We start from the raw sequence: 20,205 nt of genomic DNA, 5'->3' as shown, positions 1-20,205 counted from the left end.
GCTGATCAAACACTGCGTTGATACAGCAGGGCCATGCATCACCGCCGGTCAATTCACTTCCTTGTCCACGTGAACGCGTAGTTACAAATAAATGCTCAACAGATATAATTGTTACGGTTTAGAGCACTGTTCAGTTTGAATCATACTTTGTCACGCTAGGCAACTTTTCTTGCAAATTCTTCAGTCGTGAACTACGCTTTCAAACCCACCACAGCAGCGAATGCTTCGATCCTTTTTCTCATTATTTAGCGGCTGCAGTATTACTAAGGCTACATTTTGCACTCTGCTGCCTTCAGTATTACCCTGACTCTTTATCGGCTTATCCCACTTTCGCGCGCGCATTGATACATTTTCGCAGAGATCGTTACAACACGGCTGCGCTGGGAGTAGGTGATCGTAAAAGTTAGTCACATTTTTGCTTCTGATCATTATGAAACATGTCGTCGGTTTCATTCTACCACTGTCTGTCGCCCCTCTTTGTACGTTTGCCTACTTACAGTACCACTTCACAATATGGCATTGCGCTGCATTCTATCTATACTGTTTCCTGCTCGAGCATGCACCTAACTTAATGACCCTTGCCATCAGTTGAGAAATTAATATTCTACTCTACGCTACCGATCAAAAATCTTAACTACCTTTCACGCTGTTACAACGACCCTAGCAAAAAAAAATTCTCTCTCTAGACCCGTCCACCTCCCCAATAACGAATGAGATACGAAATGATATAAATTACAGAAATTGGGGCATTCAGCCTTGGCAGTGTTATCCTATGTGCACGCCACTGGTACGCACACAGATGGGGCCGCAAAGCGGGCGTGACAGGAAGCGCCCGTACCATCATAATAGGCAGCGGAAGGACCGCAGCAACGGAAATACCATTCTGGGCAGGCCAGCCGACTGACCGAACGCGACTGGCACTTGTACACGAAACAGGGCTGCACCGGCGAATGTTAGCCTGCAGGACCGACTATGGTATCTTGCGTAAGCAGCACACACATGCTCTCTTGAGTGCAATCGGTGGAGACCACTGCAGCCTCTCATACAAGCCACGGCTGGTTTCTTTCGAGATAGGCAGGGTGTCCCACATAAAGCCGACACGACAAGTATTTCAGAAACCGTTCAAGATGTGAAATCTAGGCAGTAGGCAATTAGGCAAGTCAGAGCTGTTTGCTGTAGTGCTAATGTATTCAATTTACTGCAAATATTTTTTATGCAAAAGATAGATTACAAATACACGTACAAGAGGATGTATTAAAGCATTAAGTACTTTATAAGAAACTGACAAATTTAAAGTCGGTTCACAAGAAACTACAGCAGAACGGGAGGTAGTGTTATTGTGAAATGAAGGTGTGTTCACACGAATCGGAACGAGAACGTAACACTAATACCGAACTGTGAAACTGAGGTTATGAACACTATCGGCGACACTAAAAGGGGAGTATATTGCCAGAATTACGGAACTAGCACAGTTGGCCAAGTCAAATTTCATAACGGATGTTTTTGACAAAGGTTTAGCAGACAAAATTTCCCACACTACTGAGAAGTGAAACAAATGTCATCCAACCGTCGCGAAACGTCGACATTAAAGTGCCCAGGAAAATATATGGATATAACCATATTTAGAACACAATACATAGAACCTCTTTACCTTATTCAATGCCTTTTAGTTTTCTTTCTATGTACCAAAGGTTATCGAAAACAAAATACTCATATGAAAAACGTCCAAGTCCTTCGGGAATCTTTGAAAACTGTCACGAAAACAAAATAAAAAATATGAGATTTTAATAACACAAAATCGGAAAAGGCACTCTAAAAATGGGTTATCTTTAGAACTAGGCAGTCTATACCAGCGTCCCACCCTCTAACGTCAGCGTCAAAACATATTACTTGACGTGCCCCCCCCCCCCCCCTCCCCACCAACACCAAGCCAACACGACGACAAAGTTTATGCAGTTTAGTTACGACTATTGTTTGGTACAGCAATTTTTTTTCTGTTTGACCAGTTCCCTCATGTTCTCAGTGGTTTGATACTTTCAGCTGCATTTCTTTCTGATGCTCTTTAGGCACCTCTGCCTTTACAATGGTTTCGAACCTTCTTGTGTATATGGATCTTGCTCGACTGTTCCTTAGCAATGCGCATCCACAGTCCTGCAATGAGTTGAAGCTACACACCAGTACGGAACAAAGTTACTTCTGAGAATGCTGTGCATACTCCACTGCGAATGTTTCTCATAACCTTCAATGGATATACTGGTTCCCTTGTTTCTTCACTGTAGAAATGTATTCGTCGCTGAAGCATACCTAGATGTTGCAACCCCGACTACTAAATTTGAAAAAAATAAATAAATAAAAATTAATAGCAGAAAAAGTTTGCATAAAACTTTAAAGAGATTTTTGTAACGTAAATACATAATTAAAGTCTCGGTCATAAGATTATATTTTACGGCCTAATTTTTCATACCTATTTACAGATTGTAGATAGTTTTGCCTGCTCGTCAAGTGTGTTCACGTTTTGTGCCTACTGGTCCAGCGGAGTCTCTTTGCTTCCATTGTCAGTGTAGAACTCTATTTCCTTCTCTGTCGGCAACCACCTACTACTCCAACCACACAACTCCTTAACTGACCACTTAAGACATTAGATCTCATCTTCTGATTCACTGTAGCCATGTTCAAGTTTCCTAGTTTTCTGGGGATTGTCTTCGTTCGACGTCAACATGTATTCACTATCACTCTTTGTGCTTTTTTAAACTAATTTTTCAGCCTGCCAACATATTAGTTAGATCTTTTTCACTCTGAAATGCTATTAAATCAGGGAGCGAAGGGATATTCACAACCTGTACAGAAACCAGATGACAGTTATAAGAGTTGAAGAGCATTAAAAAGGAAGCAGTGATTGAGAAGGGAATGAGACAGTTGTAGCATGTCCCCAACGTTATTCAAGCTGCGCATTGAGCAAGCAGAAAACGAAACTAAAGAAAATCTGAAGTTGTAATTCAAGTTCACAGAGAAAAAAATAAAAACTTTGATGTTTGCCAATGACATTATAATTCTGTCAGACAGCAAAGGACTTCGAAGAGCAGTTGAATGGAATGGACAGTGTCTTGGAAGGAGGATATAATATGAACATCAATAAAAGTAGAACTAGAAAACGTAATGTAGTCTGATCAGATCAAGTGATGCTTAGGGAATTAGATTAGGAAACAAGACACATATAGTAGTAGATGATGTTTGTTATTTGGGCAGCAAAATAACTGATGATGGCAGAAGTAGAGATATAAAATGTAGACTGTCAATGGAAAGAAAAGTGTTTCTAAAGAAAAACTTGTTAACATTCAATACAGATTTGAGTGCTGGGAAGTCTTTCATGAAAATATTGGTATGGGATGTAGCCTTATATGGTGGTGAAACATGGACAATATGCACTTTAGACAAGAACAGAAACGTGGTGCTACAGAAGAATACTGATTATTAGATGTGTAGACCATGTAACTAATGAGGTGGAAAGAAATTTCTGACACAGAACCCGACAAGAGAAAGGGATCGGTTGACAGGGCACATTCAGAGACATCAAGGGGTCACCACACGGAACTGTGTGTGTGTGTGTGGGGGGGAGGGGGGGGGGGGGGTAAAACTTGCAAAGGGACACCAAGAGATTAATACAATAATCAAATTCAAAATGATGTAAGTTGGAGTAGTTAATTCGGTGACGAAGAGGTTTGCAGAGGATAGAGCAGGATGGAAAACTGCACCAAACTAATCTTCGGACTGAAGATTGCAACAGTGACACCAATGAGCAGCAACTTCGCTATGCAAAATACCATTTACCTTTCATATAACCCCATTTCATTGGGCGTAACGGCAACACTATTTAAATCTTCCGAGAGATGGTTACGTATAGTTGTGTCTAACAACTGAAAAAAAAAAACTTTTAGAGCACTCAATAAGTTCTGAAATTAGTAGGGCAGTGGCTGGATGTTTTTCACTCTTTACAATGAAACTTTTCGCAACAGGACTAAATGTTAATACCAAGATTGCTGGATCAACGCAGTTGCCACGACACTGGCCTGTAATGTCTCAAAGCAAGTGAAACCTGACCTCACTGCAATCTAGACCAGCTACTTGACTGACGCTTTTCGCCGTAAGTTTCACTGTAAGACCTTACGGAAGTTCCCAGTTTTAGCTGCCCAGTAGATTTTTCTTTTTTGGTTACTATTAACTGACAAACTTTATTTTTACATCTTACGGATGCCCATGCTGCAAAGAACTCACTCTGTGTAGGCTGTAACGAAGTTCACATAATTCTATGTATGAATAATCGATAAGTTTGTAATCAATCTAAAATATAAATATAAATGTTAATGATACAGTCTAACACATACAATCGCTACCCTCACTGCTGGGAAAATTGTTACCGTCTGACAACACTAGCGCCCCAGGCGGTGAGAAAGCAGCCGCAAGATTAATGTTGGTTTTAATAATTTTTTTCTGCTCAGTTAACGAAATAATTATATTTTTGCATTCCAAGCATTAGTAAAACATCAAGATGCGTGAATGACCGTTAAATAAATGTAAAAATAGCCGAGTCTCACTGACTTAATGGCGTTAAGTTCCAACTAACTCGTGAAGAAATATTTTCGAATACCTGTATAATTGCAGCTTACTCCGCTGAAAGCAAGAAGATATAAACACATTTCATGTACGAGAAGCATATGCCCCTGTTGTCTGTTCTCATTATGAGCGCACTTTTGTGACATGCGGCCGTTTGGCATGGACTCTCATTATCCGCACTTTCTTACAATTCACTCTACTTTCTAATACTTGAGTATTTTTGTGAATGTAGTTAATTTTGAAATGAATGCGTTGAATATATGTGCCGTTTGTGTCTAGATGTAGCAACAATTTTAGAATTTTCTTCTTCTGTGTTGGGAAGGAATTATATTTCGGCTGATTTATTATCACGACTGTGTGAATTTTGCGTCGACTACAGTTTTGCTGGGTTACTTGGTAAGATAAATAACGCAGGTATTGCATACCAGACAAGTTTCTTACGTGCAACGATCAGTAATTTAACTGGATATGGAGTCAAGAAAACTTCACGTTGTTCGGTAGATAAATAGCAATTTTTTGTTCTTAAAAGAAAACGCAGTAAATATCTATAGGTTACAAGAAATCTTGAATAAAGTTCTGCAATGTAGCACTTCACAACTCCCAGGATCCTTAAGTAACCTGAAAACGATAAAACTGTGGTGTCTTCTTTTTGATTTTGCTACAAACTATTGTCCTACAGGCGCTTCCGGTTGTAAAAACAGTTATACAGATGAATATAAACAATGAGTAGCACTTGCAATCTACAACCTTAATTATTTGCTAGATGTATTCAAATCTCTGCCTTCCTCTACAGTTTTTAGCCTCCAGTATAACGATAGTTATTCCCTGAGGTCTTAACAGATGTACCAACCACACTGTCCCTTCCTGTCAATGTTTTCCACGTATTGCTTTCCCCACCGATTCTCCAAAGAACATCCCAATTCCTTAACTTATCAGTCCACCTAATTTTCAACATTCTACTCTAGCATCACATCTCAAGTGCTCCGATTCTCTTCCTTTCCAGTTTTCCCACAGTTGATATTTCACTCCAAACACACATTCTCAAATATTTCTTCCTCAGATTAAGGCCTATGTTTGATACTAATAGACATCTCTTGATCATTTTGTCAGTGCTAGCCTGCTTTCTACGTCCTCTTGCTCCGTCCATCTTGATTTATTTTGCTGCGTAGGTAGCAAAATTATTTAACCTAGTCTACTTCGTGATCACCAATCCCGATGTTGAGTTTCTCGCTGATCTCATTTCTGCTGCTTTTACTTTTATCTTTCTTCCGTTTACTCTCAATCCATATTTTGTGCTCATTAAGCTGTTCATTCCCTTCAGCTGGTCCCGTAATACTTCACTTTCGCTAGGAATGGCAATGTCACAAACGAATCTCATCAATGATATCCTCTCACCTTTAAGTTTAACCCCACTATTGAACCAATTTTTTTTTTTTTTTTTTATTTCAGTCATTCCTTCTTCGATGTATAGGTTGAACAGTAGGGACGAAAGGCTACATTTCTATGTTACACTATTTCTAATCCGACCACGTTGTTCTTGATCTTCCCCTATTATTGTTCCGCTCTGGCTCTGGTACATATCGTATATTACCCGTCTCCCCGTATAGCTTACCCCTATTTTTCTCGGAATTTCGAACACCATTTCACATTATCGAACGCTTTTTCCAAGCCGACAAATCCTTGCCGCTCTGGTGCCTTTACCTTTCCTAAATTCAAAATGATCGTCATCCAACAGATCTCCAATTTTCTTTCCTATTCTTCTGTATATATTCTTGTCAGAAATTTGGCTGCATTAAGGTGATTGTGCGATAATTCTCGCACTTAATCGGTTCTTGCAACTTCCGGAGTTGTATGGATGGTATTATTCTGGAAGTTAGATGGTATATCGCCAGACTCATAAGTTCTACACATCAACATAAATAAGTCATTCTATCGCCAATTCCCCAATGATTTTAGAAATTCTGACGAAATTTTATCGAACCTTCCTGGCTGATTCGATCTTAAGTCTTCCAAAGCTCTTTTAAATTCTGATTCTAATACTGGATGATCTATCTCTTCTCTATCGACTTCTGTTTCTTGTTCTATCATGTCATCTGACAAGTCTTCCCCCTCACTGAAGCCTTCAATGTACTCTTTCCATCTATCCGCTCTCGCATTTACATTCAACATTCGAATTCCAAATTCACTCTTAATGTTGCCAACCTTGCTTTGAATTTCACAGAAGATTGTTTTGACTTATGTATACGCCGAATCAGACCCTCCGACAATCACTTCTTTTTAGATTGCTTCACATTTTTCACGCAGACATTTCGACTTACCTTCCCTGCACTTCGTATTTATTCCATTGCTAACTGACTTATTTCTATATTCCTGATTTTCCCAGGATAGTTTTGTACTTCATTCTTTCATCGGTTAACTGAAACTTTTTTTTCCCCTGGTTTCTTCGCAATTATCTCCTTTGTATCTGTGTTTTCTTTCCAAACTATGTGGTTGCCCTTTTTAGAGATGTCATTCCTCTTCAATCGAACTGCCTACTGTGCTATTCCTTATCGCAGTATCTATAAACTCCTCAGAGACCTAATGCTCGGTCTAATAATTCTGCTTCTTCTCTGCACAATAAGTCACTCCGTCCACATTATCCGAATGTTTCGAAAATAAGATGTAACCTGACAGCCCACGCATATTTCAAAAACGGTTGCGCGTTTACATCAAAATAAAATTAATTCTTCTAATGTCTGGGATGAACAACGTGGAGGGAGAGAGAGAGAGAGAGAGAGAGAGAGAGAGAGAGAGAGAGAGAGAGAGAGTTGGTGTGCGAGAGGTTAGTGGGAGAGCCGAAAATGTGTGTTAAAATGGAGAGCAGTGACATTGGTATCTTCTGTTTTGGTGTGGACTTCGGAAATAATAGAATAGTGGAACTGAAAGACATAACTGTCTGATTAAGTGGATGAGAGAAGTCAGAAGAATTGTATTCTTTAAAGCGTAAATCAGTGCGGAGTTAAAAATAAAAACGCTGCGGGAACAATTAAAGATAACTGCTTTTAGCAACGGGGAAGAAGTAGTGCTACTATCAGCTATTGAAAACCTATTGTGTGAGTGTGATTTCGCAATTCCGAAGTGTGTTGAGTGAAATATATGAGCAGATGCAAGTCATAAAATTTCAGTCAGTGCGTGTCAGTTTTCGAAACGTGTATTCGTGTGTTATAAAGAAAAATTATCGCCCTCTGTCAGGCAGTTTTCAAAACAGAAAAGTTGTCTGAAGAAAGTTTGTCCACTGCGGATACAATGAAATAACACCTAGTATTTTTCGCCTACTGAAATTAAAATGGACAAATAATATTGTTGAAGAGCGCTTAGACGGCCAATGATAACTTGCAAGCTGAAAATAGCACAACGAAAAAGGAGTCCACCAGAGTAAGATCGTTCATTAAAAAACGAATATTAGACATCCGAATGCAAAACTGAGCGGTAATTAATTACTAAAAACTTTAGTGGAGGTCTGGAAGTACATTAACGTAAATTAGAAGGCGTATTCACTGTGTATCAAATAAATCGCCCAGTCGCAACAGCGAGAATCACTATTACATTGAATAGAATGGTGGCAGAATATGTTCCCTAGTTCAATCTGTTATTTTATTATTATATCTTAAAATATCATTAGAATTTTTTCAAAGTAAGTTACACGTTATTATGGCAGCCCAAGTAACTTTTATTGAATCGTGTACTACATTACAAAGTAACACAGATATCCGACATTTTTCAACAATGTCTGCAAAGTCTGCAAAAAACGGTCGGAACGTTCTAACAGAACCACTCGAGAACAACTTTTAGAACGTCGAAAAATTGCGAATCATTTCCTCGATCCCGGGGACGTTGTCGTTTTTCTTCCTGTCCGATCAGCAGCAACTCACGTCTGTGCGGCATTGATAGAACTGTTGACACCATATCACTGCGGCTGGACGTGACACTATATCTGGTCCATATAACCCCAGAATTTCAAAGTACATATGTGTATGCAATTCAGACGTTTTGCGCACAAGAATTTTACTATCTCACATACTTCAACTGTGGGGTACATGTCCAGTGGTCGTAAAATTTCGCTCCCACACGGTGATGCACCTGTGTTACCAGTAACACAACTGCAGGAAACCCAGAACAAGTAGTTTTTTCTGACAATGTCACTCTTGTTACGAAATTGTCTTAGCGTGGGACAACAGATATAAGTTATGTTTTGAAGTTCCCCGTATTTCCCTTAGCAAACGCATGGTTGACTAAATCCTTCGAATTACGCGACAGTATCGGTAAGGATATTTCTTGCTTAACTCGAAAGGTTAGTTAACCGATATTATAATTGTGTTCATAAGTGACTCAATTCGGCAACCAACTAAGTACTGAAGTGAAACAGTTCTAGATGGATCAACTAGTAAGTTTGAGGTTTCAGACTTTACACCAAGGACAGTAACATTATTGGCTTTTCGGATAAAATGGAACACCAATACAGATTACAAGTAAATAAAAGTCATGGAGCTGAAACGGGAGCAGTTCCGAGTGTTATTCATTAATTTCGTACACAGGGAATAGTTTTAACATGGTAAGGCCCTCATTAGACAGTAAAAAACCGACAAAACGTTTATAACTGCTAGGACCACGCCATAAATTGCATAAAATATATTTGACAAAGATCTTTTACAGTGTAATCCGTATCTAAGAAATGTTTAACATTACACGAAACGATGCAAAGCACGCAACACGTACAGAAAACAAGTGTCCACAACCGTTTATCTAAGAATAAAAATATTTCAACTGGACTTCGTGACGGACGCGACTTCTGGGATAACACAACTTGGGACTCGTTTGCAAATCGGCAGTCATTGTCGACGTAAACAACTGGCAGATGAGCGGAGCAAAAATAAACGCTAGAACATCTGCCTGCTTTGAATGGGGTTGACAAAAAACGTTTGTGTACCAGCTACTTACAAATACACACTGTGGGCCGTGGATGGTGTCTGATAATCAAAACATCTGCCATCTGCGACGAGAGAGTTCTAACCGAGTAGATGACGCATGTGCTGTCAGATATAGGTGACTTCGCGACAGTAAACATACAGGTATTACAGCCAGTGACACTGTCGGAGTCGATCTGTGAACACTGCATGACAAACAGATCGCATTAGTAGTTTTCGATGTCCGCAGTAAAAAGAAAATTTCAGCTCGGTACCTCAACACTTCATATTATTTATGCTCTAACGAAGAAGGCACTGTCAGCCAAGATATTCCTCGAGGAGGTTAATGACGATATCACGTTATTTGGCAATCAGAAAGGCTTACACAAACCGCGTGTTCACAAAGATGAACATGCAGTCTACATACAGACGCAAGTGTGCTGCACGTTCATGGTTAACAACTGTGTGCCTATCATTTATGGAAGCATAAACAGAATGAATGGTTGTTCACGTTGCACGTCACTGTATAGACGCTAGGCGTGCTCACAAACGTGAAAGTGGCACAAATTTAAAACTCGCTCTGTACTTGTGGATTTATGCCGCGAACAACAAGAAAAAAATTCACTCATTGATTTTACTCGTTCTTTGACTTTCGTGGATTTTAAACCTAGATATAACAAATTTTGTATAGTGTCATTAAAAAAAATGCATCAGCCTGATGAAAATCACTGAAAGGGGAAGCAAATGGTCAGTAATAGAAAACAAGTAGCGCGCACTCCACAACAGTAATAAAGTTTTTACTGGATCGTAACTTCTCGGTTAATATGGTAAGAACTATATTAGCAGAATTTTCACAACGGGAGGCGTATAGATGTTCAACAGGCCGTAAAGTCAGATGACAAAAGTTGGAGCTGCAAAGACTTCTATCACAAATGGCGCAACAGAATTTTTGCGTAACACCAGTAATTTGGAATTCTAGTAGATCACGGCACAGTTTCTTAAGTGTAGCTAGAGAACTTGCGTGTGAAAGGCGAAACTCTGGTCCGTGATGTTCTGCCCTACAAATATGTAGACTCTAACACCGGCGTATTAGCGTGCCGTTAACACCAACAGCTTTCCTGACAGCTTTAAAATTAGTTTTAAACAAACAGTTATAAAAATAATGAAAACCTGTTTCTGAATACATATTAAAACACAAAAAACTGCGTTTCATCCCGTCGACAACGTGATCATTTAACGATAATGAGCAAATTCGACCAGATCCTTTCCTTTTTTGCCTTACTTTTTAATACATTACGGGAAAGGCGTGACCAATGTCTTACAAATATTTGCTATCAAAAACAGTCTTGATCACGATTTATTTATCAAGGTGACCGGTTTCGACGACTACTGTGGTCATCTTCAGACCATTGAGTAGTGCTAGTGGTAGTTGGAGAATCACTCAAACAGAAAGAGGTTCCTACTCAATGGTTTAAAGACGACCACAGTAGTGGTCGAAACCGGTCACCTTGATAAATAAATCGTGATCAAGACTGTTTTTGATAGTAAATAAATCTTTTGCCTTAATCCCACAGAAAACCTCAATCTGAATGGCCCTCATTTCCATTTGGATCCAATGGTTCTGAACTTACATATTGAGTGGTTAAAATGATTTCGGTGCTGCTACTCTTTTTTGTGGTTGCAATGAACTGTGTATGTGTGTGTGTGTGTGTGTGTGTGTGTGTGTGTGTGTGTGTGTGTGTGTGTGTGTGTGTGTGTGTGTGGTGATAGGTGAAATGTTATCTGTTCAGTGTCAACTGACGTTGCCAAGACAAAATTGGTGACCTCTTTACTGCTTATTTACAACTACTGGTGCGTGTTTATTTTGAGGCTCACTTACAGCTTGCGACAAGAAATATAATCGAACTGCCGAACACAATATTTGGTGAAGAAAGGGGGGCAAGCGATGGGGGGTAGCGTTATATATAATTCGTGACAAATCAAGTAGTAAGATCTCGAACGAGCACCACTCGCTCATATGATCAAATAAGCGTCGTAACTGACAAGCGATCCATCCAACGGCGTCAAATCGAAAGGCTTGCACCATGCTAGGAGGCACAATAGATTTATTGAACTAGCGAAAAATAATATATAGAAAAACCAATCCTCCGTGAGTGCTATCGTCCGGAAATTAAAACCACTGCCAGAAAGACTGCAACCCAAGTCACACAAAACGAAAATCGGTATAAAGACTGGTAATTTACAACCTTCTGACGATCACCAAAGATGATATGGCGCGATGAGTTTGAATCAACGATACAATGTGGACCTTATGAATCGCTGCTCACCATGCTACCAAAAAAACTCGATGCCTGATTGCCAGTTACAAGCAAGCCTGCAATTTTATGGCTGAGCACTATGGGACTTAACATCTGAGGTCATCAGTCCCCTAGAATTTAGAACTGCTTAAATCTACCTAACCTAAGGACATCACACACATCCATGCCCGAGGCAGGATTCGAACCTGCAATCGTAGCGGTCGCGCGGCTCCTGACTGAAGCGCCTAGAACCGCTCGACCACAACGGCCGGCTATCCACGCAAAAAATTGATGATGACTGAGGTAATTTCAACAGCAAAAGTCCATTTTACGATAATGTGTCAAGGTAATTATGCTCAAATTCACACTGCTAGTTTTTGTTCTGAATGAATTAACTTCCGAATGTTTTACAGTCTATCTAAGCATATGGTGGCTTCAAAAATATAGGGTCCATGTAGTTGCTTTTAGTGTCCAGGAAACAGTGCATGAATGCTACCCAACATCGCTTATGGAACTTAAGTGTGTTACATTTTAAAAAATCTTAAAAATAATTCATAAATTGTATGCATCCATTCAACGACCAGTCAAGTCATAACTCGATGAAAATTATAAACGCTGCATTTTTACTGCCCGTTCAATGCTTTCGCAATTATACGCCCATAGTGAATAAAATACATACAACTTATTGCTTGAAAAAACAGGTGCAGTGTAAGAGTAAAAAGGGAAAAAAGATGTCCACTAAGCAACCCATCAGTACTTTCGCAAATAAAATAGAATCTACGTGACAGAGGGCAGTGCATTACAAAAGTAGTTTTTTCCCCTAAGAAACTGTTTAGCACCTAATTAAAAGGAACATTAAATGGTGCTGTGTAACACATACTATACAATTATTATTTATACATTACTATACAAGAAGTAATACAGTACTATACAAGAACTAGAATACATAATATAATGCATAGTTGCAGATCATTGTACGCACCATTCATAATCCGAATGCCGAATTCAGTTCGCAAGTGATATTCTAATACAACTTACACAGTATCCTTGTAAGAGGCTGACTTCAACAACACATTTTACCGGATCCAACGAAAATATAAATCAATAATCCTGAAGTATAAAAACGTGCTCATAACAACAATTTAGATAGTAAAAAGGCAGTAGCTAAGAATATACATGAATTATCTATTCCAATGTGCGTGCAACATCATTAAGCATGTGGGAGCAAAGAAGAACCGCAAGCTAGTCGCATCTGAACTGCTGCAACAATTATTAAAAAAAGTTTTCATTTATAGCATTATCTAACCTGTCACTTTCCAGCACATCGCTAAATCCTAGGGCGTGATTCATACGTTGACTCCTACTTCGTACCTACACAACATATCAGCCGTTAGTGAATAACATTGTCATCCATAATTTGTGTGGAAGAACGCCATAGTGTATATCATCGTCACCATAATCAGCAATTGATATTTTCGTGATTCGATGACCTTTAGAACATACTTAATGACTACCACAGCGATGTAACATGATTCAAACGAAAGACGGCGTACTGCGTAGAGATAAGTACCAACAATACGATATTCGTGAGGAATATAGCAACAGTTCACATGCGTACAAACTTAATGTTCAAAAAATTTGTCAGCTGCAAGTACTGCAGTATGCGAGCACTCTTTTCTGTTATCCACTTCATATGAAAATGAAGAAACAAAGCGGTGATTGTTTGTTTGTTTAGACTTATACCTCTACTATGCAATTACCTAAGATTTGAAAGAAGGATCGCTCTATTGTTTTCCACTAGTAGCGAACTAAAACAAAGGAGAATTATGAAACAATGTATTACTGGATTGAGACTTTCTGTCGGTTTAAACTCATTTTGTCCTGTACAAAGACACACTGCAGAATGCAAAGGTACCATTGGGCGTGCCTCACGAAAATTTAACAAATTCGAGTGCTGTTCCTGTATACACAAATTAGCAAGTCAGTAATGTCGATGGCTCTAAGAATTCGGAGACGATACTGTCGTTTATGAGATAGCCATCTCTCTTAGCAAAAAAAAGACAATTACGAGAATAGGCGCAGGATCAGGGGCATACATGGCGGTTGGTGACAGTGCAGCTGTTAATGCGTGTGGTGCCATTTTCAGAGGCATTCTCAAGTAATTTTCGTCAGTTTATCATTACTCTGAGTAGGCGCTGTAGAGCAGCTCTTTAAAATTCTAGGAGCAAACTACTGGCTCCCTATGTACACAAGCCTTTCCTCACAGTTTGTGTCAACTATTCAGACAAAAACATTATACTCCCAAACTTATCATATTTCCCGCAATAACAAAAGTTTAAGAGATGATGCAAGTGCTTTAGTTCCAACAGACAGACAATTTTGTTTCTTTTTCACTTATTTGCCTTTTGGCCTAAGGCGAGATAATGTTCAACAAAAAGTGTAAGTATGTGACTGGCAATAAACAGCAAAACACTACAAAGTAGGCACCACATAAGATCAACTCTGAAAGCAGATTTATTGCAAGCAATAAGGCAGAGAGACTTCAGATTGTTCTCTTGGACATGGTAATTTTCACTGTAAATAGGTCTACTAGACAGAGAGAATTCTCTCATGCATTGGACCAACATATTACAAATACTTCATCAGTGAAATGACCACCGATTAGGGAAATACTGTAGTTTATCAGGGAAATCTGATTCATTAAAAGAGCTTGTTTTGACCATAATTATGACTACATGGATCAAGTGCCACAGTTAATGGCAAAAATTGCAAATAAAGCAAAAAATATATAAATAGTGTGTTACAGAAACAATACGTGTTAAGCTGGTACTTTCCATTACCACTGATTAAATGCTGTACTGCTCTCATAACTAATGAACTGTAACACTACATAAGGGTAATATTTCTGTTTCCTTACAGTATTATTTAAAGCATAGATTGCTATTCACCATATGGCAGAGATGTTGAGTCACAGACACTCACAAGAAATAACACTGCCAAACAAGTAAGCTTTTGGCCAAAAAGACCTCCTGAATTAGACAACATACAACAAATTCAGAAAAAGGCTTTTGGCTGAAAGCTTACTTGTTTAGCAGTCTTTTTGTTGTGCCTGTCTGTCATTCAACATCTTCTCTATGTAGTGTGTAGCAATCTAAAATCTATACTTTTCATAATATTGCTGTTATTTATCTCTGGATTTTCCATTGCTTGGTCACTCACAGCAATATGTGTATGTGTGTGGCTTCCCCCCAATCCTTAAAAGATCCTCTTTGTTGAACGAAATGTGTTTCCTCTAAATCCTTGATAGAATGCAATAGTTTAATACAGACAGTTTATATTATATATCCAATTTAAGTGAAGTGAAAGGAAGCTTGTTAAACCTTGAAATGGCCACTGGTGACAACTGTAAAGATAAATTATAAGACACAAATCACAACAGTTCATACAAGTCACTCACTGACATTACATGAATTCTGTGACACCTAACAGCACTGTAAGCAGAGTACTTTTTCCATACAGCTAAAGCAAATGTGTATTGCAATGTATTTTATGTACATAACAGATTTCTAAGCCACACAGAACCCATATCTGGGCTTTTCCCTCTCATTCCCTTTCATGGGTGACAAAATACAACCCAGTACATGCAATGTCATAATTCAAAGCTTCAATGTCACACCACATATCTTTCAATATGTTAACTGCACAGAAGTTTTTCTGTAAAACTTTTACGGTTGGAAATAACATGTCCCAAAATCAAATGTATCTGTTGTACATTTAAGATAACTTATCTGGATAACTGAAAATTTCAATGAATAGTACAACTTGGAACAACATTTATTACTTCACAGTTCTAGAAATCTCCTCACCACCATTATATACAAAAAAAAAAACCTTATGTGATTGGTAAAATATATTATAATGCTTTTACTGTCTAACAGTACAATGCAGGATGAGTTACTCTGGCTGGAATCTGATGTTGTGATAAAATTAACTTGCAATACTTTAAAATATGTGTAATCATTTAAAGTGTCGCCAGTACATTAAGTATACACCTGATCTCTTACGTTCCGCAATCATGATCATACGAAAATACGTACGTAATACAGGAAAAAAAGTCAGAAACGGAAGAGAGATCGGTGAAAAACTATTTCATTTCTGCAACTCGAACATAAATACAAGTATTGTGTATTGCAAGTTCATGCTGCTTTTTCGTCCCATTCACTAAATAATACGTAGCATATCCAATGACACGAATCGGTTTGTGCGAAGTTTTAGATAAAATTACGAAATACCAATTTAATAGTGAATTTGGAACTCAAACTATGAAGACCTGCCATGTGAATCAACATTGTAAATTACAAATCAATTACAAGCACAAGCTTGCAAACGTACAACGATGTCACTATGCACATTAGCCCCGCTACAGCTCTATACATTCTTGTCACATTTTTGTGCTGTATTACAACACGCAGTATAAGCCTGTAATGTAGAAGAGCGATGAGACGCGGCAAGACATGTCAGAATTAAAAGTTTACATTCCTGTAACACAGTATGAACTGACACAAGCCGACACAATCTACCTCACCAAAAACACTAACAGTAAGGTTCAATCCTTCCTAGTACATATAAATATACTACTTGTAAGCGATGCTAACTGCTGATCACTTTCACAATGAAATACTGTCCTTATCATAACTGTCACTAATGAGGTTTTTTTAACTTACCTCATATCTGATCGGCTTTATAAATACTCCAGAAGAATTCACGGCATCAAAACATCTGCGAGTCGTTTGAAACAAGAAAACAGCTGCTTTTCCCCAGAAAACGAATTGGCGACTCTATAGCTCTTTAACCACACGCCATCTGAAAACACATTTATCACGCCCTTCTTCGCGTCTGTCCTGCCAGGTCCATTTTGCCTTAAATTCCTTTCTTCTGTTTGATTGGTTAATTTCCCCGGTATCCAACCAGCAGAACAATGAGAAGATAACGTAAAATCATTCACTACCGACACACCGCTGTCTTACTTTCAGAAACGTCGCTATTCCGTACAACTTCTTCACTTAAACACAAAGAAGTACTTACGCGTTACACAAACATGTCTCTTGAACACAAATGTACAAAATCGACTTAATTTCAAAGAAGTTTTGGGGAAAGCTATAATACTCTTGGTTTGTCTTTTTTCAGAAGCACCTTGCTGACTTCCGATACTGCCAAATTATAGAAGAGTAAATATTTTACTATGCAGTATTACTTTTCTTTAGTGATAATAAAACATAATTTTTAAAAGACTCTAAAAGCACTCAGTTAGAGGGAGAATCAATAGTAAAGTAAGCAGTCAATTACAATCCAGAAAACGATTATCACGTTTTTGTATACGTACATTCCTATTAATGACCGTAGCAGGTGCAGAAAAGAAAATAATGACAGTACACATTTGCGTGAATCTGAAATAAAAAAATGTGAACAGTAATTGCTTCCCACGATCTTGATATTATTATATCAAATAATATATAGTGCCCTAATTAATCAAAATTACTATCCATGTACGTATGACGTTATACGTAAATATTTTCACAATACCGTTCGATATTACGTTTATCACCAATCTCAACTAACAACTTTGGTGCGGTTGTTTACGTAGTCACGTGTGTAAGAATGGTAAACAGAGCAAGATTGTGAAGTGCATAACTTGTTACATTTGAACTTTTTAATTCTGTTAAGGGTTGTGTTGCTAATATAAAATTATTAAGTTCTGAAAATGAGGTAATTTTACGCCATTCAAGAATCTGAATCGTAAGGATAATGTCGCCCTCGTTGCATATGAACCAAACATGCACGGTTGTAACAGTTGATTCTACAGTACTGACGTCTAAAAATTGTGATGAAGTTAAAACTATTGACGTTGCAGAATTAAATGAAAGTGTTCAACATGTGTCTCACGAGAGCCATGAAAATGAAGAAGAGACCAAAGTAAGGCGCATCACTTGCGCATCGCTTTCAGATTGTGGTACTTGGTTTGCTGCCTGCACAAATGACAAAAGACTGTACCAGTGGCAAACTGTGTCGTGGACTTTATCGTCAGTAAGAATACTGAACCGAGCAGCAAGTAGTGTAAAATTTACGCCAACTTCTCAAGGTATTGTGGTTGCAGACAAAACAGGAGACGCGTATTTGTTTTCTGTACAGAACAACACAGAAAACGGCCAATTATTACTGGGACATCTCTCAATGTTATTAGATGTGATTATATCTTCGTGTGAAAATTTTATAGTTACGTGTGACAGAGATGAAAAGATAAGAGTATCGAGATTCCCAAATGCATATAACATTCAGTCCTACTGTTTGGGACATGAGGAATTTGTATCCAGGATAGAATTTTTTCCGGGTGACGGGAACATCCTGATTTCAGGTTCAGGAGATGGGTCAGTCAGATTTTGGGATTACTTAGAAGGAAAGCAGATAGGCATTATACATTGTGATAGTGATGTAAAAATGAAATCCTGCCGAGAAAGTAATGGTGAATCTGATGATAATTGTGGTTCCAAGGAGCCATTAGCAGTAAGACTTTTTTCAGCCAAGGAGAGTAGTAAAGGTGTTAATATACTAGCTGTGACACTTGCTACATTCAGTGGTTGTATTTTATATAGTATTTCAGGTAATATAACTGCAGTGCATTCAGTATTGCTTAATGTATTGGTTCTTGATGTTGAACCCTGGGATATTTTGTTAACTGAAAATCGAGAGTTGTGGTGCCTTGCTTCTGTCGAAAGACGCCCTGTTTCTGTGTACATGTATAATGACAAAACATCAGAATTTTTGCCAAATGGACACTCTGTTGATTGTAAATCGGAGTTTCTTTCAAATTATTTTAACAGTAAGTGGGATTTGTTTAAAAGTGTACCACCACCAATGGTTGAACCAGTCATGCATAAACGGAGATTTGATGACCTGCAAGAATACAAGGAAAGAAAGCGACAAAGGCTAGCAGATAAATTGTTATAGCTTTCTCAGTTGATTTTAAAATGTATGCAGGTAAATGTGAAGGGGTCACACTTTGTGAAATGTTATTGTGAAACTTAATTAAACAGTAAGATGCTATTGATTAAATACTTGCCTGTTGTATTTGTGCTGAATGTGTTATTGAAAACATTCTTCTCCCTTATTTTTATGATGTTATCTTGTAAGTGCTTTATGCAAGCTCTGGCAGACAGTTGTTGCAATAACATTTAAGATAAGACTCTACCATTACAAGTCTGTGTTAAATATGAATTGCAAATAATGCAGAAATCTCCTCCTAGAATTGCAGTTCAAGTATTCCAGCTTGCCATGGCACTGGAAAAATAATCGCCAGCCAAATATATTTTACACTGCCTTGGGTCTCAGCATTTGTTTTTCAAACTACTTTGCTGGTAGTAATCAGTGCAATAAATGTTTGCAGTTCATCAGTGAGGAAACTATTTTTCATTCTCTTTGCCAGTAACTGTATATTGTCCTGTGCATAAAATCCTTGTTTTGAGAGCCACTACCTTACAGTACTTTGTTCAGTTTCATGTGAGATGGTTGAAGACGTGTAGATTGGAAACTCCCATTAGGGTATCTGTATTTGCACATGTCCATTTTCAGGTTAGTGTAATGGTCACCATGGCTGTTATTTGAAGTAACAGCTGCTTTTAACTGAGCAGCCCAAGTAGACGAACTCCTATGGCTGTGGAACAAAATGTAGTAGGCCTATGCTATTACCAGGTACTATTATCACATTCCTCAGTTTTGCAAAGAAATACTGTTTTCTTGCTTGGGTGAAAGTACTGTGAATGTTAAAAAGTGTTCAATACTGCTTTGTCAGCTCGTAGCCAGGCTGTCGCACACCACCACATCATTCCATAATGAACAAAGCTTGCATCAGTCAGTTTAGTTGGTGCAGACTGAAGCTACATCGCTAACTACACTAATGTTACTATGGCTACATAACATCTTTTGTGTTTTATTTTATTCATCAGAGCTGACTCGACCTCATTGAATAGAACACAGTCTTGCTCCACAATGTGAACATTATTTTGTTCGCTAAATATTTACATCAACTGTACAATATGGGGGGTTACCACAAGTTTGGATACCACCAATTGGTTTTGAACTGTGATGCCATCAATATGCAATTAACATCAATAATATGCGAAATATTTAACTTCAACAGTGGATGAAATTAACATGACAACTGCAGGAACTAAAGGGTGTTGTTTGGGGACAACTATGTACAACATTAACAACTGCGCGACACCTTTCTAGGAGGGGGAGGGGGGGGGGGGGAGGAAAAACACACACACACACACACACACACACACACACACACACAC

General features: G+C 38.4%; 2 protein-coding genes across 5 annotated transcripts in view; one reads left to right on the top strand and one right to left on the bottom strand.

Annotated features, from left to right (window-relative positions):
• The window catches only part of LOC126271952 (protein enabled), a 183,358-nt gene extending 166,317 nt beyond the window's left edge, over nt 1–17,041 (bottom strand). The window contains exon 1 of one of the 4 annotated variants that reach the window (XM_049974386.1): nt 16,576–17,041. In XM_049974386.1, coding sequence (XP_049830343.1) covers nt 16,576–16,580 — 5 coding nt within the window. In that variant the 5' untranslated portion in view covers nt 16,581–17,041. The remainder of the gene's footprint in view (nt 1–16,575) is intronic. The other 3 variants (XM_049974391.1, XM_049974389.1, XM_049974384.1) reach the window with 3 other exon arrangements.
• A 437-nt stretch (nt 17,042–17,478) lies between these two features.
• Nucleotides 17,479–18,976, top strand: LOC126271951 (tRNA (guanine-N(7)-)-methyltransferase non-catalytic subunit wdr4-like). The gene has a single exon (XM_049974382.1). The coding sequence runs from the start codon at nt 17,657–17,659 to the stop codon at nt 18,854–18,856; it is 1,200 nt and encodes a 399-aa protein (XP_049830339.1). The 5' UTR covers nt 17,479–17,656; the 3' UTR covers nt 18,857–18,976.
• Nucleotides 18,977–20,205: the final 1,229 nt, after the last annotated feature.

Source organism: Schistocerca gregaria, chromosome 5 (genome assembly GCF_023897955.1).
Source record: "Schistocerca gregaria isolate iqSchGreg1 chromosome 5, iqSchGreg1.2, whole genome shotgun sequence".
NCBI lineage: Eukaryota > Metazoa > Arthropoda > Insecta > Orthoptera > Acrididae > Schistocerca > Schistocerca gregaria.
The sequence above is the reverse complement of the archived record's forward strand: the minus strand, read 5'-3'. Positions and strand labels throughout refer to the sequence as shown.